At 53.7% G+C, this 21,236-nt stretch overlaps 2 protein-coding genes across 2 annotated transcripts in view; both read left to right on the top strand.

The window, feature by feature from the left end:
• The window catches only part of ABLIM2 (actin binding LIM protein family member 2), a 199,445-nt gene extending 188,199 nt beyond the window's left edge, over window positions 1–11,246 (top strand). The window contains exon 21 of the mRNA XM_050792242.1: window positions 9,481–11,246. Coding sequence (XP_050648199.1) covers window positions 9,481–9,594 — 114 coding nt within the window. The 3' untranslated portion in view covers window positions 9,595–11,246. The remainder of the gene's footprint in view (window positions 1–9,480) is intronic.
• Window positions 1–21,236, top strand: part of GRPEL1 (GrpE like 1, mitochondrial) — a 972,139-nt gene that overhangs the window by 34,470 nt on the left and 916,433 nt on the right. The window lies entirely within an intron of this gene.

Genomic DNA, 21,236 nt, shown 5'->3' with positions numbered 1-21,236 from the left:
GCCAGATGCTCTGCACCTGTGAGCGGCAGTCAGTCACTGTGACAGTGGGTTTTGCAAAAGAGGAAAATTTTATGCACAAGACTGCTGAGCAAGGAGACTGGAGAACAAATCTCAAACTTGCCTCCCAGAGAATAGGGCCTAGGGAGGAATAAGAAGTGGGTGATCTAAGGCATGGGAAAGATGACTGGCTGGTGCGGAGGGTGAGGGCATCGGGATTTTGGGTGAACATGATTGAGCTACATGGTTCTTCATGGGACATATGTTTAAGAAAAAGACAGTGTTAGCATGATCCAAGAAAGGTGTTTTTGGCCCTCTGAAGTCGGGCATTCGCTCAGGCCTACTTGAAGGGCTCATGGTCTCTACTGGCTTAAAATGGACAAGAGCTAACTGTAAGTTCCCAAAAAACAACTTTAAGCAACCATTACTATAGCGATCCACACATTAGAGGTGTTATCTGTAAGGGAGCTACTGGGAATTGAGTTACGTATTGTTTGGCCACATGACTTTTAGCTATATAGGTTAAAAAATTAAGGCGCGAGTGACTAGAAGCAAGCAGGCAGATTAAGTTTGGAGTTCCGATCAGATGCATCCCTCAGTTTCAAGGTTGGATGATGCAGCGGCCAGCACTTAGTGGAACAGCATGTGGGCAGATGTGATTAACACCCACTGATGGGGCATGGCCAAGGGGATGCAGGATGCCCAGCCGCACAGCGGTGAAAGGTGCCACGCAGCACATGGTAGGTGTTGAGTTAGTGTGGATATGTATGGAGGAGTATGGAGAAGCCATGGTCATCCTCTTCCACTCTGAGAGGGCTGTCCTATGGAAGAGGGTCAGACGAATCAGGTGGCACCAACATGCAGAGTGGGGTTCAGAACACGGAGCTCATAAGAGGCAGACCTGAGATTCAAGCTAAGATGTTACTGGCAGCCACTGCAACATGCTGTCTTCTGAGTTAATTACAGTGTGGAAAATGCATTTTTTTGAGACAGGGTCTCACTCTGTCACCTAGGGTGAAGTGCAGTGTCACAATCACAGCTCACTATAGCCTCAACCTCCTGAGCTCAAGTGATCCTCCCACCTCAGCCTCCTGAGTAGCTGGGACTACAGGCATGTGCCACCACACCCAGCTAATTTTTTACTTTTTGTAGAGACAGAGTCTTACTATGTTGCCCTGGCTGGTCTTAAATTCCTGGGCTCAAGTGATCCTCCCACCTCAGCCTCCCAAAGTGCTGGGATTTGAGTCATGAGCCACTGTGTCCAGCCTGAAAATGAATTTCTAACCTGTCTTAGGTGCCCCCAACTTCCCAGTACAGACAGGCATTTTGCTCCTTAGATAGGAAAGTGTATCAACCAGGGTTTTCCAGAGAAACAGAACCATTAGGTGGATGGATGGATAGATGGATAAGTGGATGCATGGGTAGGTGGATGGATGGGTTGGTGGATGGATGGGTGGATGGGTGGGTGGGTGGATGGATGGATGGATGGATGGATAGATGGATGGATGGATGGATGGATGGATGGATGCATGAGTGGGTGGATGGATGGGTTGGTGGATGGATGGGTGGATGGATGGGTAGGTGGATGGGTGGATGGATGGGTGGGTAGATGGATGGGTGGGTGGATGGATAGGTGGGTGAATGGATGGGTGGATGGGTGGTTGGGTGGGTGGGTAGATGGATGGATGGATGGATGGATGGATGGATGGATGGATGGATGGATGGATGGATAGATGGATAGATGAATGGAGGAGTGGATGGATGGATTGGTGGATAGGTGGATGGGTAGGTGGGTAGGTGATTGATGGGTGGATGAATGCATGGGTGGACAGATGAATGGATTAATGGATGGATAGATACATGAGTAGATGGATGGGTGGATGGATGAGTGGGTGGATGGGTGGGTAGGTGGATGGGTGGGTGGATGGATGGGTGGAAGGGTGGGTGGATGGATTGGTGGATGGGTGGGTGGATGGGTGGATGGATGGATGGGTGGATGAGTGTGGATGGATGGATGAATAGATGGATGGGTGGATGGATGGATCAATAGATGGATGGATGGATGGATGGATGAATGGAGGAGTGAATGGATTGGTGGATTGGTGGATGGGTGGATTGGTAGATGGGTTGGTGGCTGGGTGGATGGATGGATGGATGGATGGATGGATGGATGGATGGATGGATAGATAGATAGATAGATAGATAGATAGATAGATAGATAGCCACAGCCATATACTAAGAAATTTGTTTTAAGAACTTGGCCCAAACAATTGTGCAGGCTGACAATTCTGCAATGTGAAGGGCAGGCCAGCAAGCCAGGGACTCAGGCAGGAGTCAATATTCCAGGCTGGGCTTCTTCTCTGGGAAACCTCAGTATTTACTCTTCAGGCTGTCAACAGACTACATGAGGCTCCTGCATTCTTGAGGGCAATCTCCTTTTCTTGCAGTCAGCTGACTGTCAATGTGAGCTGCATCTACAGCACACTTTCACATCTAGACTAGCGCGTGACCAAACAACCGGGCCCCACAGCCCAGCCACGTCAACACGTACAATTCAGCTGTCTCAGAACGCAAGGTGAATGGGTGGAAAGGGACTTCTTGTCTGGCCTGAGGCCCTCCCGGGTCCGTGGCTCGAGGATTCGCACTCTGAGACCTTTCTGCTTGCTTGGCGGGGCAAGGCAGGGCAGGAAAACAACGCTGTAGCCACAGGAGCTTTTGTAAATTGCACGCTTAGTCATAAATGCCATTGCTGTTAGGCTAAAAACCAAACTGCTTAACACAGTCCAGGGCCATGCAGGGCCTATCCTGTCCTCACCTTTCCCAGCTCGGGTCAGACACCTCAGCTTTCTTCTTTTTTTTTTTTTTTTTTTTTTTGAGACGTGGTCTTGCTCTGTCACCCAGGTGCTGGAGTACAATGGCACAATCTCAGCCTACTGCAACCTCCACCTCCCTGGTTCCAGTGATTCGCCTGCCTCACCCTCCTGGGTAGCTGGGACTATAGGCATGTACCGCCACGCCCGGCTAATTTTTGTATTTTTAGTGGAGACGGGGTTTTGCCATGTTGGCCAGGCTGGTCCCGAACTCCTGATCCACCTGCCTCACCCTCCCAAACTGCTGGGATTACAGGCGTGAGCCACCGTGCCCAGTCAACACCTCAGCTTTCTTATGCTTGCCCCAGCAGCCAAGGTTCCTCCTGCCCCAGGCCTTTGCACACACACTTTATTCTTCCTGGAATTCATTTCCTACCTGCCATCCCTCACCTTATACACACATACACACACACACACACACACAGCAAGGGGAGCAGCTCATTGCTGGAGTCCTGTGGTTTCTTGAACTGTCCTCTTACAGGCCCTGAGGCCAAATGCACACCAGGGTTTGCTCAAGCAGTGAGAGCTCAAACTGTTGGAATGTGTCTGAAAAATAAGGGCCCCACAGTGAAAGAATATCTCCTTTGTTTAAACTCATCCAACTGGTCTGAGGGGAGGGTGTGTCCTGGTAGACTGAGGGTGACAATAGGAGGTTTGGAGCCACATGTGTGTGTCTGAGAGATAGGTTTGCACCAGAATCCCGGACCTTAGGGCCTCCCTGGCCAAGACAAGGAAGAGAAACACAAGCAGAATTGTGTGGCTGGGAGAAAGTGTCAGGAGTCAGGAGAGTGGCCGGCAGACGCCAAATGCAGGGGCCTCGTAGGCCAGGACAGTGGTGGGGGAGCTCCGTGGCGCCACAGCAGAGAGCAGGACAGGCAGTGGAAGCTGGAGGTGTTGGGAGGCAGCGCTGCAGAGGGGAGCCCAGATTTAGATTCACAGATGCAGACAGGACATCTTGTCCCTCAGTGAGGATGGGACAGTGCTGTGAGCAGACAGGCCTGTGCTCACCCCCATGGTGCTGAGAGCCAGAGAAGGTCAGCACTGACTCAGCCTTGAGGGACACAGCATGGCCCCAGGGCCTGCTTGGTGAGCACAATCCAGGAGGGCCTCCAGGAGGAGGGGACACTTGAGTCAGGACCAGTAGGATGAGGAAGAATGGCCAGTGAATGGGAGAGGGAGCACTGCGTGGTGCTTCCCCTGGGGTTCCACAGCACACCGTGGAGCAGAGGAGCGGAGGAGGGTGTGCAAGGCTGTGGAGGGGCAGGGTCCTGGGGCCACCTGATAGCCATGGCATTGCCCCGCTAAGCCACTGTCCCCTCTCTGCCCCATAGGCTGTGGGAGAGGTCCCGGGGTGTGGAGGGAGAGCTCGCCTGGAGGGACAGTGGCCACCATCATTATGACAGTGATGTCACTGTAGGTCCTGCAGGGACCTCCTGCTGGGAGGGCTGGAACTTTGGGGCCTGGGCCCGGCTTGAGTGAGACTCACCCCTGTATGCAGGGCTTCCTTGTGCAGGCCAAGGCAGCATGAGCTAGTGGGATGCACCACGGAGCCCAGGCCTTGGGAGAAATGTGGCCCCTTGCTGGCCCTGGGGGCCCAGGCTGAGCAAGGCTAGGACCTGAGGCCCAGCCGGTCAGCCAGCCCTGTGCTGGTGCGGGGAGTGGCTGTGACTGGTGGGCTGTGTGGAGGAAGGAGGTGCCGGTCAGCCAGCCCTGTGCTGGTGCGGGGGGTGGCTGTGACTGGTGGGCTGTGTGGAGGAAGGAGGTGCCGGTCAGCCAGCCCTGTGCTGGTGCGGGGGGTGGCTGTGACTGGTGGGCTGTGTGGAGGAAGGAGGTGTCAGAGAGGCTCCTCCCAGGGGCCTCAGATGGGTGGGGTCAGGGGAGCTGGGAGTACCCTGAGGGGACTTAGGGCTGGACATTGGTGGGGGAGTTGGCCGGGACAACCTGTGCCTGCTGGAGTGGAGGTGGCACAGGTCCTTGAGGCTTCACAGCAAACCTGAGATGGCCCTGGAGGTCCAGGTGGGAGGCAGGAAGTAAGGTGGAGGAAAGGTCAAGCCACCTAGCCTGGCTCCCAAGTCTGGCTCTGCCACTTCTTGGCTATGTGACCTTGGGCAAGTCACACAACCTCTCTGAGCCTGGGCTTCCTGAGGCGGTCCCCCTGCCAGGCTGCAAAAACGCCTCCCTGCAGGATGTTCCCTGGGGAAACCAGCGCACCTCAGCAGTGAGGCCGCCCCACCCTCTGCAGAGACACCCACCCCAGGCTTGCTTCCTTCCAGCTGTGCCTGGCCTGCGCAGGCCCTGGGGGTGAGGTGCACTCCTGCAGGGCCTTCAGGAACCTGGGGCCAGAGGAGCTGGCTCGAGGCCAGAAAGCTGGCCAGGCCTCTGGGGTCAACTGGGCCTCACCCATCCTGCCCGCCCTGGCAGACCCATGGAGAAAGCCTCCCTGCCGCTGGCCGAGTGAGATTGAATGCCAGTTCTGCAGCTGGCCACGGGGTGGGGACCTTTGAGCCCTTCTCACCCACGAGGCAGTGGAGACTCAGCCAGGTGAGGTGTGACACTCAGAATCCCATAGCTGGAGCCCAGAGTGATGAACAGACCCCCCGCTGGGGACAGCCCCTTATGTGGCCCTCACCCAGCCTTCCAGATACCCAGGCAACCAAGTTCTGTTCTCACGCTGCAGACAGCAAACAGGACTGGAGCCTGGGGAGAGGTGATCCCTGCCAGCCCCCTAGACCCCTGACCCCAAGTCCTGGGCCCTGTAGGCCACAAACGAGTGACCCAGCCCAGCCCACGTGCTCAGGACACCCCTGGCCCCTCCCTGTTGCTATGGTCTGCCAAACCAGGCTGCTCCCCGGGACCTCTGGTGATGCAGTGTCCCAGTCCCAGTGCCGCACTCCCAGAGAAGGTAACCATTCACAGCAACTTCAGAAGCCGCCCAGGTGCTCCCTCCAACACCTCAGCCACACCACCCCTCCACCGCCCCTCACAGTCATCCCCAAGGGTACCTCTGCTTCCCACACCCACCTCCCAACACCCTGCCAGCCTTCCTGCTTGCCTGCCAGCTCCAACTCTTCCTCGAATCGCCCTCCCCAGAGGCTCCCACAGCCTGGAGCCCATGGTGTCATCCTCACACCTGCCCTTCTCTCCTTCCCCAGCATGCGGGGCATGACTGCCCACCGTCTGCTCCCTCTCCATTTCTCCCTCCTCCAGCAAAGACCTGACCCCAGCTAAACCCAAGAGACCGTTCACTCACCAGTCTTCCTCCCTTTAAATACGAAATTGCAGATGGCAGGGGGCACTGCCCAGCTATCCTGCCACACCACCCCCCTGACATCTTCTCTCTGCCGCCAGCACCTTGGTGCCCCTCCTCTAGCCTCCCCCAGCAGGAAGCAGGAACGTGGCCACAGGGAGGCCTGCCCCAGGCGCCAGCACTGAACTCTCCTGCCCTTCGATGTCAGCCTCCGGTCGTTCACATATTTACTTATGTGTCAGTTCACCACCCCAGCCTACCCCTGCCGGGGGCCTTATGTCTCTGGCTTTCCATGTCTGGAACAAGGTCTGGTATCACCAGGTCTTGGATAAAGCTAGAAATGATTTTCCTTTTTCGTTCCTTTGATCTCATTTGTCTTGATTGTTCCACCGTAATTCAGAAGATGGTGATTTGGTTCCTGTAAGTGCAGGGCTGCTATCTTAAATGACACATTGAGTGTCTTAAATGTCTTAAGAGACACGGTCTGAAATGACAATTCTAAGTTTCTGTGGACTGGCTGATGGATTTCTCAGCACCAAGAAACCCCGATCTCAGCACCATGCAAGTGGTTCATTTCTGGCAAACACCAGGATTCTTTTCCTCTTCGCAAACTCGAGATAGCAGCAGGCGGCCGAGGGCCTCTTCTTGGCGGACTTGCTGGATATACTCTGTGTGTGTGTGTGTGTGTGTGTGTGTGTGTGTGTGTGTGTGTGTGTGTGTGTGTGAGATAGAGACAGAGAGAGAGAGAGAGAGAGACTCACTCTGGGCACAGATTCAACTAAAACATGACATTCTGGGGGATTTCCTGAGTCCCTCCTCCAGATCACCCCAACTACTGGGGCTCCAAAATCCAGTGCATACCTCACAGATTGGGTGACTTTTGTGAAATGCGTGAATGGCAATGGTTTACACTTTTCATAGTTGACCAGATGTCTCCACTTCCATTTTCTCTTTTGCTAATCACAGTGATTCTAATACAGCACTTGAGTTTTTTGGTTGGTTGTGTTTTGAGACAGGGTCTCACTATGTCACCCAGGTTTGAAGTACAGTGGTGTGATCACAGCTCACTGCAGCCTTGACCCCCTGGGCTCAAGAGATCCTCCCACCTCAGCCTCCTCAGTGGCTGGGACTCTAGGTACATGCCAGCACACCCGGCTAATTTCTGTAATTTTTGTAGAGATGGGGTCTCGCCATGTTACCCAGGCTGATCTCAAACTCCTAAGCTCAAGTGATCTGCCCGCCTTGGCCTCCCAAAGTGCTGGGATTACAGGTGTGAGCCACCGTGCCCATCCAAATTGACCATTTTAACTATTTTATTTTATTTTATTTTATTTTATTTATTTTTTGGAGATGGAGTCTTACTCTGTCACCCAAGCTGGAGTGCAGTGGTGTGATCTCAGCTCACTGCAACCTCTACCTCCTGGGTTCAAGCGATTCTCCCGCCTCAGCCTCCCGAGTAGCTGGGATTACAGGCATGCACCACCATGCCAGGCTAATTTTTGTATTTTTAGTAGAGATGGGGTTTTGCCATATTGGCCAGGCCGGTCTTGAACTCCTGACCTAAGGTGATCCACCCACCTCAGCCTCCCAATGCACTGGGATTACAGGCATGAGCCACCACCCCCGGCCCATTTTAACCATTTTAAAGTGTGCCATTCAGTACTGTTCACTGCATTCACAACATTGTGCCACCAGCCCTACTCTCCAGCTCCGGAACATTCCAGCTCCAGAACATTCCAGCTCCGGAACGTTTTCTTCACCACAAGAGGAAACCCCATACCCATTAAACAGTCCCTCCCCATTCCTCTCTCCCCCAGTCCCTGGCCACTGTGAATCCATGCTCTATCTCTATAGACTTGCCTGTTCTGGACATTTCAAAGAAGTAGAATCATACATTATGTGGTCTTTGGTGTCTGGCTTCCTTCACGGAGCCAGCAAGCATGTTTGGGGCTTGTCCATGCTGTGGCATGTGTTGGAACTTCACGGCCTTTTAAGGCTGAAGGGTATTCCGTCACATGGACATGCCACATTCTGTGTATCTATTCGTCCATTGATGGACACCTGGCCTGTTTCCACATTGCAGTGATTTTGAGTAATGCTGCTAGGAACGTGGATGACCATCATCTGTCTGAGTCCCTGTTTTCCATTCCTCCGGGTGTCCGTCCAAGAGTGGATGGCTGGGGCATATGATAACTGTGTGGAACGTGTCGCAGAACTGTGGAAGACTGCTCCCACATAGCTGCACTGAAGCCATACTTTTCAGAGGGCAGCAGACAGGGATTCCGGGCAGAGCCTGGCCTCTTCCTGCCACTAGCCTTCAACCTCCTTCCAGTTCCTCTCTCAGCCCCGCCCAGGCGAGGCAAGGGAAGCATCCCTGTGGATGGAAAGCCCCAGGCTCCCTGGAAAGGCTACTCCTGGGAGGGGACGCGTGAGCCAGCTCTGAGGGATGTGGGGTTTCTCAGTCTGCTGAGGAAGACAGGCAAGAGAGTAGGGGTTGCAGGTCCTGCAAGGCAGAGCTAGAAGGCAGGTGGCTGCTTGGCGAGGAGCTCCACAGAGCTTGCGGTGGCTGAGGTCATACTAACACACGCGGCCAGCACCCACAGGTACAGTCCACAGCCAGTGCTGACCTATGTCCACGCCTTCCTCCCCACAGCTCAGGGTGTGGGCTCTGGGGGACCTTATTACGCAGATGAGCAGACTAGGGCTCCAGGGGCTAACTCACTCCTATGGCATCCCAGAAGCACTGGCATCCATGCCCTGACCACCAAGCTGTGTGCCTCTCCACGGTGACTCCAGACAAGAAGCTGGGCTCAGAGAGGCCTAACAACTCTCCCACACTCACACACCAGGGCCTTCCGGTGGAGGGAGGGTTTGCACCCGGGCCTGGGCCTTGCCTGGCGTCGTTGCTCACTGTCCACACCCCAGCCTCCTGGGCTATGAAGTCTGGGGAGTTAAACCCTCCACCTCCTGCTCTCAGATGGCAGCTGTGACCGCTCACTGAAGTAACGAATATGACCGCCAAAGGAAATCTATAAAAGCTCAGACATCCGCGGGCAGGTAGGGGTCCTGCTCTGGGCCATGCAGCAGCAGATGCCTTTGTAGGGGTCAAGAGCGGAAAGTTCTGGCTCCAGCTCCACCACTGGGCGCTGTGTGTTCCCTTTGTGTCCCTGACAGGGTCACCGTCCCTGAGCTCAGTTCTTTCACTGCAGAGAGGGTGCCAGGAACTGCCAGGAGGCCACGCACACTGAGGGCCACCCCGTCCTCAATGCAGTCCTGCCCCTGCATTGCTTGGCGGCAGCACACGGCCCAACGGTGTCCCTTGCTGCGTGCTAACTGGTCCCTTCTGTTTTGCCTTTTTGTTTGAAGAGACACTTGTCGCCCGAGGAGTTCCAGGAAGTGTTTGGGATGAGCATCGAGGAGTTTGACCGCCTGGCCCTCTGGAAGAGGAATGACCTTAAGAAGAAAGCCCTTTTGTTCTGACAGCTGCCAGCCTGCCCCACCGGTGTGTGCCGGGCGCCGAGGCGAGGGGTCCCTGGCGAGCACCACGCACACCCCTCCCACATACCTTGCTCTGGCTTCTCTGTGTCGATGGGGTGGGCGGGAGGGGGTCCCCCAGCAGGTGCAGCCCCTGTGCCTGCCGGCGATGCTCCTGCCCGTAGTTTAGGGCCGAGACGGCTAGCTTCACACCACCCTTCCCCGCTGTGGCTTGGTGTCAGGGAGAGGCTGCAGAGTGGCTGTGTCGGGCATTAGACGGAGCACACAGGTGGCTGCAGCCCAGTCCACCTTCCCAGCATCCTCGAGGTGCCCTGGCCCTGGTGCTAGGCATGTGGGAGACGGAGGTGGCTGGGACGTGAGCTGTGAGACTTGTTGATGACAGGTGCTGACACCATTGTTGGGGGTGGGCACACGGCCCTTCGGAGCCTGGGCGGCCTGGCCTCACGGGCAGACTCGCAGACAGGGCAGGGAGCGTCCGGGACAGTGCCAAGAGTGGGGTGTGTGATTTTTGCAGGCGTCTGTGATGGGTCTCTTTAGGGACAAATGCCAACAAGGGACAAGACAGGGCACCTTCCGCCAGCGCCCCTCCATGTGCTGCGTTCCTCTTCCAGATCACCCCCTAGATGCCTACACAATATCTTTAAAGTAACACAGAAGTTTTTATTTTATTAAAAAGTATAGCCTACTTACACGCGAGATGACATATATAGAGTTTAATTTTACAGTCCCTCCGCAGGGGAGCGGCCTCCAGCCTTATCCTCCACCGCTCGGATCTGTGTGGTTTCAGTCAGTTCTTGGTGTGGTCTCATACATGGAGCTCCCTGTCTGGTTTCTTTTTTTCTTTCTTTTTTCTTTTTCTTGTCACACAGGTAACCTTAAAGACAGACCCCTCTAAATAACGCTTTGTAAATACACGTGAAGTAGAGCCACCACTGTTCTCCTTGCGGTTATTTTTCCAAATCTTGGAGAGAAAACATCCTCCTCTGACGGCCAAAGCCTCAGAATCAAGGGTTTCCATGTACCCGGCCTGATACCTGACGCAGCTCTTGGTGCACCATCCTTGTGCTGCGGCTGGCGGTGTCTTAGCCTGAAACAGAAACCCCACCCGCCCCAGGAGTGATGTGCTCCCTGAAACAGACAACCACACGCTGTTGGGGAGAGAAGGATGGAGATGGGATGGAGATATGGCTCTTCTCGTCTTCGAAGCCAGCAGGGCATCCTGGAGCAGGAGGCTGGCCGGGCTCCCCAAGCGAAGGCGTTGGTGTCTGTCATTAGGAGTGCGTTAGGGTGCAGCGCCGACCGTCACAGGATGCGGATAAGCGCGCTGAGAGGTGGATGAAACACCAAAGTCTGTTTCCCTGTCCGCAGTGGGTGTTGCCTCTTTGTGTGTGTCCCGATGTTCCTGCCTGTGAGTTGGCCTTACTCCGCTTCCTTAGCGCCCATGACACGCCAAGTCCCGTTTCGCACTCGGCTTCTTACCCGCCCGGCTCGGCTAGGGACGGGGAGTTTTTAGCACCTAATATGCTTCCTGCCATTGAGCAATCTGAGCCTGAGCAACTGGAAACCCCCATTTCTCATTAGTGCAATGTCATGTCTGATCCCAGGAAGCCTGGAAAATAAAAGATGATGCATTATAACTTGCGGCAGTACAAGACCACTTGTTATGAACTTGTGTGATTTGAAAGGCAAGGCCCCTTCTGCAAATAGTGCTTGGGGAGGGCACCCATTCCAGGCATAGTGCTGGGTGTGTTCACGGGGCAAGCGAGGCCTTGGGAAGGGGCCAAGTGTTCCCATTGGATATTCCCCAGAGGCAGCTTGCACAGATGCATTCCTGGGCCCTCACCAGGGCCAGGCCCTCTGCTGATGGCAGTGATGAGGGAAACTTGATACACACCTGCCCGGGAGATTGGGGAGACAAGGACAGCAAGGCTGATCGATGCTCTGTGGAGCTGGCCCCAGGGAGGTCCCAAATACACCACCAGGTCAGGGGAAGCTTTCTAGACAAGATGCTGCCCAAACTAAGTCTTGGCAAATGGGAGATAAGGGAATAAACACTCCCCAATAAGGGAAAGGCATTCTGGGCAGCTGGAACAGCAGTAGCAGAGGCGCTGAGGCTGGACACAGCCTCCCAAGTTCTGGAAATTTCGGTGGCTGGTTATGGCTGAACACAGGGCCAAGGAAAAGGGTGGAAGGAAAGAGACTGGAGGCAGGGCTCCCACATGGGATTAAACATCTCATCATCTCTAATCTTATTCCCATAACATTCATGATTCTTTCTTTCAGTCTTCCCCAAAAAAGCTTGTCCATACACACAACCTGCCACCACCGTCTACCCAGTTACACACTCAGAAATCAGCATTGTCCTCAGTTTCTTACCCCGGGCCCAAGGACAACTGTCCACAAGCCCTAGTAAGTGCCACCTCCCAAGCATCGGCCTACAGCTCTCCACCTGCACAGACGTCCCCAGTGGGGCATGCTGAGAACAGGAGGTGGCACTCTGACCCATGACACTAGACACAGGAATAAGCCTGGTCTGGCCCTGGCAGCCAGGACATGCAGGCACCCTGGCCACTCTCAGGCCCCTCCCCTGCTACTGCACAGCCTTCCTCTGCCGTCCGCTCCCACACTTGCCCCTGAGCAAACTGTGTCCACCCAACGCCAGAGTGATGCTTTGAAAACATCAGTCAGATCACACCAAGCTCCCAGCGGCCTTCTTCTGTGGCTTCAAGAGCCAGGCCTTATGTGACCCCACTTGCCATTCCCGTCCACCCCCCTGCCCCTGAGTTTGTCCCCATGGTCACAGTCCCAAACTGTGGCTCTCTCTGAGTTCTTCAGACACCAAGCCTGCCGGTTTTCACCCACGATCTCCCTCCTGGGGGAGCTCTGCTGCTTCTCAACACAGGGTCCCTCCCTTCCTTCTCAATTCAACTCAGAAGCTCCCCTCTCAGACAGGGCCCTCCGCTGACTTTCCAAATTACCACCTATCCCGACGTTCCTCATGGTACCTCCTCATGCCCTCTGTGTGTCAGCAGTTTCTTCTATTTTATCTTATTTTATTTGTGTATGTATTTATTTGAGACCGAGTCTCACTCTGTCACCCAGGCTTGAGTGCAATGGCGCGATCTCAGCTCACTGCAACCTCCACCTCCCGGGTTCAAACGATTCTCCTGCCTCAGCCTCCCGAGTAGCTGGGATTACAGGCGTGCCTCACCACACCTGGCTAATTTTTTGTATTTTTTAGTAGAGACGGGGTTTCACCGTGTTAGCCAGGATGGTCTTGATCTCCTGACCTCGTGATCCGCCCTCCTCGGCCTCCCAAAGTGCTGGGATTACAGATGTGAGCCACCGCGCCCGGCCCACAGTTTCTTCTTTCTCGCTTTATTGACCATTTCCGTCCATCAAACCCTAAGCCCGAGAGGGCTGACGACTTTGTAACCGTGCTCTATGAACTGGGAATGTCTTTGGAGTATTTCCTAGCAAGGCTGGAGCCCATCTGGTTTCTATGCTTTCCCCAAAGAGTCTCATGGCACTCGTGCTTCTAGAACAGCGCTGTCCAATCCCACTGCCCGTGATGACAATGACATTCTACATCCGCATTGTCCAACACGCCAGCCACCAGCACTTGAAATGCAGCCAATGTGAGTGGAACTGAGATTTCAATGTAACTCTTTTAGAGTTCAGGAGCCACATGTGGCTACTGGCTGCGTGCTAGACAGTGCAGTGCCCTGAGGATTAGAAACTGCTGCTGCCCTAAGCTTAGACGTGCATGTCCACAGGCCCTGGGATCTGTCACTCCTGTCTCGCAACGAGTGTTCATTGGTGCCTGGTCTATAGGATCCATTGAGAATGCACTTGCTGAGCATACATCTGTGCCTGGCACTGCCCTGGGTGCAGGGGTTTGCTTGGCACAGTTCTTGCCCTCCAGACTCATGACGTCTGCCATCTGAACCTCAGAGCCCCAGGTTCTAAGCCAGTTTGGCTCAGTCTTCCATGCCAGTCTTCGTGTCTGCCAGTGGCACCAACCTTCCCAATTCAGCACCACCCTGGGCCTGTGTGAGGAACTCCCAGGAGAGATAGGCAGGGAGACATCAGACATCGGCGCCTGCAGGGCCTCCGTCCTCAGCCCTTCTCCCCAGGGCAGCTGTGTGCATTCCAAGCTACTTAAATCGGAACCAAAAGCTTCAGAATTCACTGCAGCCATGCGAGAGAACGTGACAATCTCACACAGGTCTTAGTGTTCGGCTGAAAAGTGACACTTGTCACCTCTAGTGGTTGAAACTAGTCACATGTCCCTGCCCAGCTGCAAAAGGGTCTAGGGAGCACAGGCTGTCTGTCTGAGAAGAGGGAGGATGAGAACCGGGAGCAAGCCTTACCAACTACAGCCCAGGCTACACGGGTGTCTTCTCTTCCCCAAGTCCAAGCCCCAGTGCCTTCGGTGGCTCTTGGTGGGAACTCACTTGGAGCCCTCCCCTGCCCTGGCCACCATCCTCTCTGGGTGAGCCATTCACTCATTCATCCACACAGATCTGCATGCTGGCCCCCATACCCACCGAGTCTCTGCCATGTGCAGTGACCCCCCCCCAGAGGGCTTTCACCCACAGAGCACCATGTTCTCCTGTGTGACCTGCTGTCCCCAGCACAGGTGATCAGACCAAGGATGGCCCCTGAGCCATCGGCAGAGTGAATCTCTAGTGGCCCAGGGCAACGCTGTGCCCCATGGAAAGACTTTGCTCTACTTGGACATTGATCTACTCAATCCAGAGCTCTCCCAGGGAGGTCATGAAATAGGGAGTTGATGGGGGGTGGGCAAAGCAGGGAACACTCAACCAGAAGCCTGAGCCAGCAGAGGCCATGGGTAAAGAGAAGGGTAGAGAGATGCTGGCCAGGAGAGGAGGAAGAGGGGGAGCCCAGAGGGCACTGGGGCTGGCAGAGTCTGGTGGACTTTGCCGACCACTTGGGCTGCACTTAAGCCCACCCTGCCTCCCCTCTGGGTTCTTTTTTTTTTTTTTTTTTTTTGAGGTGGAGTCTCACTCTGTCACCCAGGCTGGAGTGCAGTGGCGTGATCTCGACTCACTACGAGCTCCACCTCCCAGGTTCATGCCATTCTCTAGCCTCAACCTCCCAAGTAGCTGGGACTACAGGTGCCCACCACCACACCCGACTAATTTTTTGTATTTTTAGTAGAGACGGGGTTTCACCCTGTTAGCCAGGATGGTCTCAATCTCCTGACCTTGTGATCTGCCGGCCTCGGCCTCTCAAAGTGCGGGGATTACACGCTTGAGCCACCACGCCCAGCTTTTTTTTTTTTTTTTTTTTTTTTTTTTTTTTTTCCTGAGACAGAGTTTCACTCTTGTCACCCAGGCTGGAGTGCAATGGTGAGATCTTGGCTCACTGCAACCTCCACCTCCCGAGCTCAAGTGATTCTCTTGCCTGAGCCTCCCAAGTAGCTGGAACTACAGTCTTGAGCCACCATGCCCAGCTAATTTTTTGTATTTTTAGTAGAGACGGGGTTTCACCATGTTGGCCAGGCTGGTCTCAAACTCCTGACCTCAGGTGATTCACCCGCCTCAGCTTCCCAAAGTGCTGGGATTACAGGTGTGAGCCACCACACCTGGCACCATCTGGGTTCTGAGTTGAGAACCAGCATGAGGAGATGGATCGTGGCCCAGGGAAAGGATCAGTTTCCCTAATGCACCAGTCCTCGGGTCCTGAAATGGAGAGTTTCTGGAATGACTGAGTTGGAAGATACTGCTCAGTGTATTTTATTTTATTTTTCATTTATTTATTTATTTATTTATTTATTTATTTATTTTGAGACAGAGTCTCACTCTGTTGCCCAGGCTGGAGTGCAGTGGCATGATCTCAGCTCACAGCAACCTCCTCCCCACAGGTTCAAGTGATTCTCGTGCCTTAGCCTCCTGAGTAGCTGGGATTACAGGCATGCCGCCACTACACCCAGGTATTTTTTCTATTTTTAGAGGAGATGGGGTTTCACTGTGTTGTTGGCCAGGCTGGTCTGGAACCCCTCGCCTCAAGTGATCCTCCTGCCTCAGCCTCCCAAGGTGCTAGGATTACAAGCCTGAGCCACCACGCCCAGCACCTGCTCAGTGTATTTTAGATGAGAAAAGTCTTCCACTGTGGCCCACCCCCATCCTTGCCCCAAACTTGGACCTAGGTCCCTCCAGGGTCATAGCTGGCTGTGCAGGGTGAAGAAGAGGCAGCTGCATGGTACCAAATCCGCTTGTAAGCCCAGGGGCATGGGTCTCCAGGCCCACCTCCAGCCCAGGCCTGGGGCCTGACCAGGGAACCCCCCTGGGAGGTGAAGAAGAGAATCATCACAGCATGCATTTCTTCCTCTCTGACCACGTGGGGTCTGTTTCCTGAAAAGGCCGTATATGCAAATTGGCCCCCAAAGGCAGACGGAGCCAAGAAACCAAAGAAAGAGGCAGACGAACCCAGTTTATCAGTAAAGGGTGATTTATGAGGGGGAACTTAACAAACAGAAATGTGGTCTCGGGCAGCCACAGTGGATCTCTGCACCACAACCGCGCAGACCCACAGATTGGGGAAAAAGTGTACGTGCTCTGGAAGGAATGTGTAGGTGGCTGCGGGCGTCACAGCCTATCATGTGTGCAACACCAAGGGTTGTTTTGGAGGAAAGGCTAGTGAAGAGGTGTTTCTACATAAAGAGCAATACATCAACTCGACATCTTGGAGGCATTCCCGGGCTCAGGTTAGTCAGGAGTCACGTGCTGGATTAGGATTTAAAATGAAGTCGCTCTTATCCCCACGGAGTCCTCAGAGAATCCTAGGAGGCTGACCCTTCCTGAGTCCCCACTTTATGAATGAGGAAACTGAGGCACAGAGCGAGGCAATGTAACTTGCTCAGGATTACCCAGGTGTCAATGACTGGGTGGGAGATCCAGTCATTCACGCCACTCCACACCCCACACTCTGGCTTGTGACAAGATGCATCATCTTGCCTAGGTGTGTTTCTGAGCAAGCCTGCCCAGGGGCCAGGAGCAGAGCTTGGCGTGCAGGTCACCCTTACAGCGGGCCACTGGCAGCCAGGTATCTTACCAATCAGAGAAGCCCCTCACGTGCCTGGGAGGAGCAGGTGGCACATTGGACGGGGACCAGGGGTGGTCCTGCAAGGCCGCTTCCTTCCAGATACCCCCCTCCCTCAGTAGGTTACCAGGGCTGACGCTGGACCCCTGGGCTCCAGCTTTGTGGACAGGTGGGTCCTGGCCACCATGCTAGTGAGGGTAACAGCTGATTGTGTGCTGGACAGTGGAGCCCAGTGTTCCCTGTCGGGGAGGCTGCTTCCTGTCACCCTTGGTTCTCGAGGCTCCCCACATGGTCTCCGTCCCCCTGGGAACACTGCACGTGCTCCATTGCTTGTGGCCATGCCTTTATCAGGTACACTTCCTTCTGGCCCCAAACCCCAGCTAGGTCCCTTCCCTTGTCCCTTCCAAAGCAGCCATCCCTAAGCTGCCTTCATTCTGTGCCTGTGGAGGGCCCTCCCCCACTCTGTTGTTTTGACCTCTCCTTGCTGTGATCCACCTCACTCCCCTTTCTGGGTTCCCAGGCTGCCCCATTGCCTGGAGACAAGACCCATTTATTTTTATTATTTATTTATTTATTTATTTATTTGTGTAGAGATGAAGTCTCGCTCTGTCACCAGGCTGGAGTGCCGTGGCACAACCTCGGCTCACTGCAACCTCTGACTCCCTGGTTCAAGCGATTCTCCTGCCTCAGCCTCCTGAGTAGCTGGGATTATAGGCACCCACCACCACGCCCAGCTAATTTTTGTATTTTTAGTAGAGACACGGTTTCACCATGTTGGCCAGCATGGTCTCAATCTCCTGACCTCGTGATGGGCCCGCCCTCGGCCTCCCAAAGTTCTGGGATTGCAGGCGTGAGCCACCGCGCCCGGCCAGAGACCCGTTTATTACTTAAGCTAATGCAACTTACACAAGTGAAAGCTGCATCATTCCAGAATCTGGTCCCCATTGCCCTCCTCCCAACCCCACCTTGCGGAGGGGATGAAGGCTGGTGTTGGGGGAGTAGCCCACCCATTCGAGCAGACTGGCTGGGGTTAGGGCGGGTGCTCTGTGGAGAAGTCCGGGATTCCGCAGTCTCTGTACCACAGAGCTGAGAGGAGCAAGTCCCTAAGCATAAAAGCACTTCTGAGCAATTAAATGGGAGAGGAAATCAGTGCTTCCCTGGGGACCACCAGAGGCTGCCCGGCCTATTGCTGAACTAGGTTTCATAAATAGAAGAGCTTTCTTTTCTCATGTCCCAATTGTGAGGCTCATTCCTCAGCCAGGCATCGATTCTGAGAGCTCCATTAGCAAGCCCTGCCTGCTACCAGCTTCCCCTTCCTCTAACACCCTGAGTCTCTCTCAGCTGTAACACTTAGATACCGTGCCACTCCTTTACAGGGGCCATGGGGACTGCTCACCCACAGAAGTCTCACTGAAAATCAATGGACAAAGGCAGACTGATAGGGGAAAAGGCATCCATGTTTATTCACATGCATGGGGCGGCTGTGGGGAGCAACAGAGTGAGCACCTTAATCCCCCAGTGGGGTGCAGAAGCTTTTCTACCCTTTTTCATAGGGGAGGGTGGAGATAAAGAATGTAGGGAATTTTTTTGTTGTTGTTTTTTTTGAGATGGAATTTTTTGAGACGGAATCTCACTCTGTTGCCCAGGCTGGAGTGCATGGCGCAATCTCAGCTCACTGCAACCTCTACTTTCTGGGTTCAAGTGATTCTCCTGCCTCAGCCTCCTGAGTAGATGGGATTACAAGCGCCCGCCACCATGCCCGGCTAATTTTTGTATTTTTAGTAGAGACCGGGTTTCACCATGTTGTCTGGGCTGGTCTCAAATTCCTGACCTCAGGTGATCCACCCACCCTCGGCCTCCCAAAGTGCTGGGATTACAGGAGTCACCGTGCCTGGCCTGTAGGGAATTTTTAGAGGAGCAGGACTTGAACATCAGGGAGAATAAAATCAACTTGTAAATGATTCTCCTATTTGTATAGTGCTGAATATCCCCACCTGTTAAAACAACTAAAATAAAAGACATTCACTTGTAAAGGGTTCTCTTTGGAATTTGAATGGGTCTGAGAGGCAAACATTATCTTGTGGAACAAAATATAAGCTCTCAAAGAAAGGAAAGACAGTTGATGTTTTTATACCATCTTAAAGTTACAGAAAAAATAAGGGCTCGGATCTCAGCAAAACAGGTTATGGAAGGGCAGAGGAGGAAACCTCACAGGTAGCAGCCCTCAGAGAGAATAGATGGGAAATGTTTCTTTCAGGCCTCTAAAGGCGTCCAACTTAGTTAACCTTTCCTAGATGCGGACCAAGGAAGGCCTCAGAGAAAGCTGGGCTGCGTCAATGCAGGTTTCCCTACAGATGCAAATCTCCCCAACAAAAGACCGTTTTCTGGCTGGGCACAGTGGCTCACGCCTGTAATCCCAGCACTTTGGGAGGCCGAGGCGGGCAGATCACGAGGTCAGAAGTTCAAGACCACCCTGGCCAATACGGTGAAATCCTGTCTCTACTAAAAATACAAAAATTAGCTAGGTGTGGTGGCAGGCACCTGTAATCCCAGCTACTTGGGAGGCTGAGACAGGAGAATCACTTGAACCCGGGAGGCTGAGGTTGTGGTGAGCCGAGATCATGCCATTGCACTCCAGCTCTGGGCAACAGAGCAACGCTCTGTCTAAAAAACATTTTCCGTGGCTGGGCGCGGTGGCTCACGCCTGTAATCCCAGCACTTTGCAAGGAGGCCGAGGCAGGAGGATCACAAGGTCAGGAGATTGAGACTATCCTGGCCAACATGGTGAAACTCTGTCTTTACTAAAAATTACAAAAAATTAGCATGGTGGCGGGTGCCTGTAGTCCCAGCTACTCGGGAGACTGAGGCAGGAGAATGGTGTGAACCCGAGAGGCGGAGCTTGCAGTGAGCCGAGATTGCGCCACCTCACTCCAGCCTGGGCCACAGAGCGAGACTCAGTCTCAAAAAAAAAAAAAAGAAAAAAAGTTTTCCGGCTATTCTTACAGCTCCATCCCTTGCAAATAGCAATCTTGAAATGTGTAAAAGATGTATATTTTGCAGTGAAATATCTTGGTTTCCTTCACCCTCCAGTCCATCGTCTGCTCAGCAGCCCACAGCAATGTGTATTGCTGACTTGATTGGCGGTATTGGGGGCACTTCATGAATTTCTTCCTTGCTGAGGCCCCGGCTCCTTCACTGGCCATCATCTGGCCACTGCCTCCCTCTCCAACCTCTTCCTGGCCCTTCCCTCTTGCACCCTTCCTTGCTGAGCAGCACCGTCCCACCTGCTTTTCAAACGCTGTGTCCTTTGCAAAGGCTCTTCCTTCTGCCTGGAATGCCCCCTCTGGCAAATTCCTGTTCATCCTTCAATACCCAGCTGAGACACAACTGCCCCTCCCACAACTGTTATACCCAAATAATCCGGTTGCAAAACGAAATATTCAAACTTAAGATAATTTGAATTTACGGCTGTTGGAACTTAAATTTTCCTAGGCCTTGAAGAGATGTGACTATGCAGCCTGAGTCACAGTCATGCAGCTGCAACTTTTGCCCGTTTTTTTTCTGTAAATAATTACGACCACATGGCGCCAGAGATAAGACCCCCCCTCATATCACTACCCCTCCTTACAGAGTAATAAAGTAATCTTCCTGGGAATGTAGCAACTTGTAACCAACTAAATCACTGTGGCATATGCACCTGGTCTTGCATGGAAAATGCTGTAACCCTACTGGAACTTCTCTGTCTCTGTAAGTGGAATCTTAACTCCTCCACTTTGGGAACATTGACTGCATTCATCTAGAGTGGATGCCTTCCCAGGTGGCCAAACCCAAGCTTTGTGCTCAAATAAACTCTATACTTGATCATATTTTCTGAATCTCATTATTTAAGGTTGACACAGTTAATCCACAAATATTTACTGAGCTGAGTGCTAATAACGCAGATAAATAAGACACCATCCCTGACCTCAACGACTGATCACAGACTGGTGGAGGAGACATCCAAGGAGCAGACACCAGCGCGACCGGGCAGCCAGTGCTGGTGTAGACAGAACGGGTGTGGAGAGAGCCTCTCCAGGAGGGAAACCGGGTACCTGGGAGGAGTCCAGCACCAAGTTCCAATGGCGCTTCATCCAAAGGGGCAAGCAGGGGTCAGCCAGCCAAGGCCCCGGCCAGGAAGGGATGGGAAGGGGCCTTCCAGGCAGAGGAAACGGCACAGGCAAAGGCCTCAGGACAGGAAGCTTCGCGGCACATCCAGGAGCCATGCCACAGTGGCCAGAGCATGAGTCAGTCCCTCCTCAGGGCTCCACAATGCCCTGATTGTGCCTGATTAGGACACTTTCTGTATCAGCTCAGAATTCCCTGTACACACCGCCATGCCTGCAGCCTCAGGGCACTCAACATTGCTCTGTAGCCAGTAGGCTTCTTATGCAGACATCTGCGTCTCCAGCTGTGGGATCTTGCTCAATCGTATAGGGCAGGCCTGGGGTACCAGGGAGGTAGCACATTCCAGAGTAGCCCTCAGCTAATGAACATCTACGCTCAAGAGTTCCTCCCAACTC

This window comes from Macaca thibetana, chromosome 5 (genome assembly GCF_024542745.1).
Source record: "Macaca thibetana thibetana isolate TM-01 chromosome 5, ASM2454274v1, whole genome shotgun sequence".
In the NCBI taxonomy this organism is placed as follows: domain Eukaryota; kingdom Metazoa; phylum Chordata; class Mammalia; order Primates; family Cercopithecidae; genus Macaca; species Macaca thibetana.
Note: the sequence above shows the minus strand (reverse complement) of the source record. Positions and strands in the feature narration are given on the sequence as shown.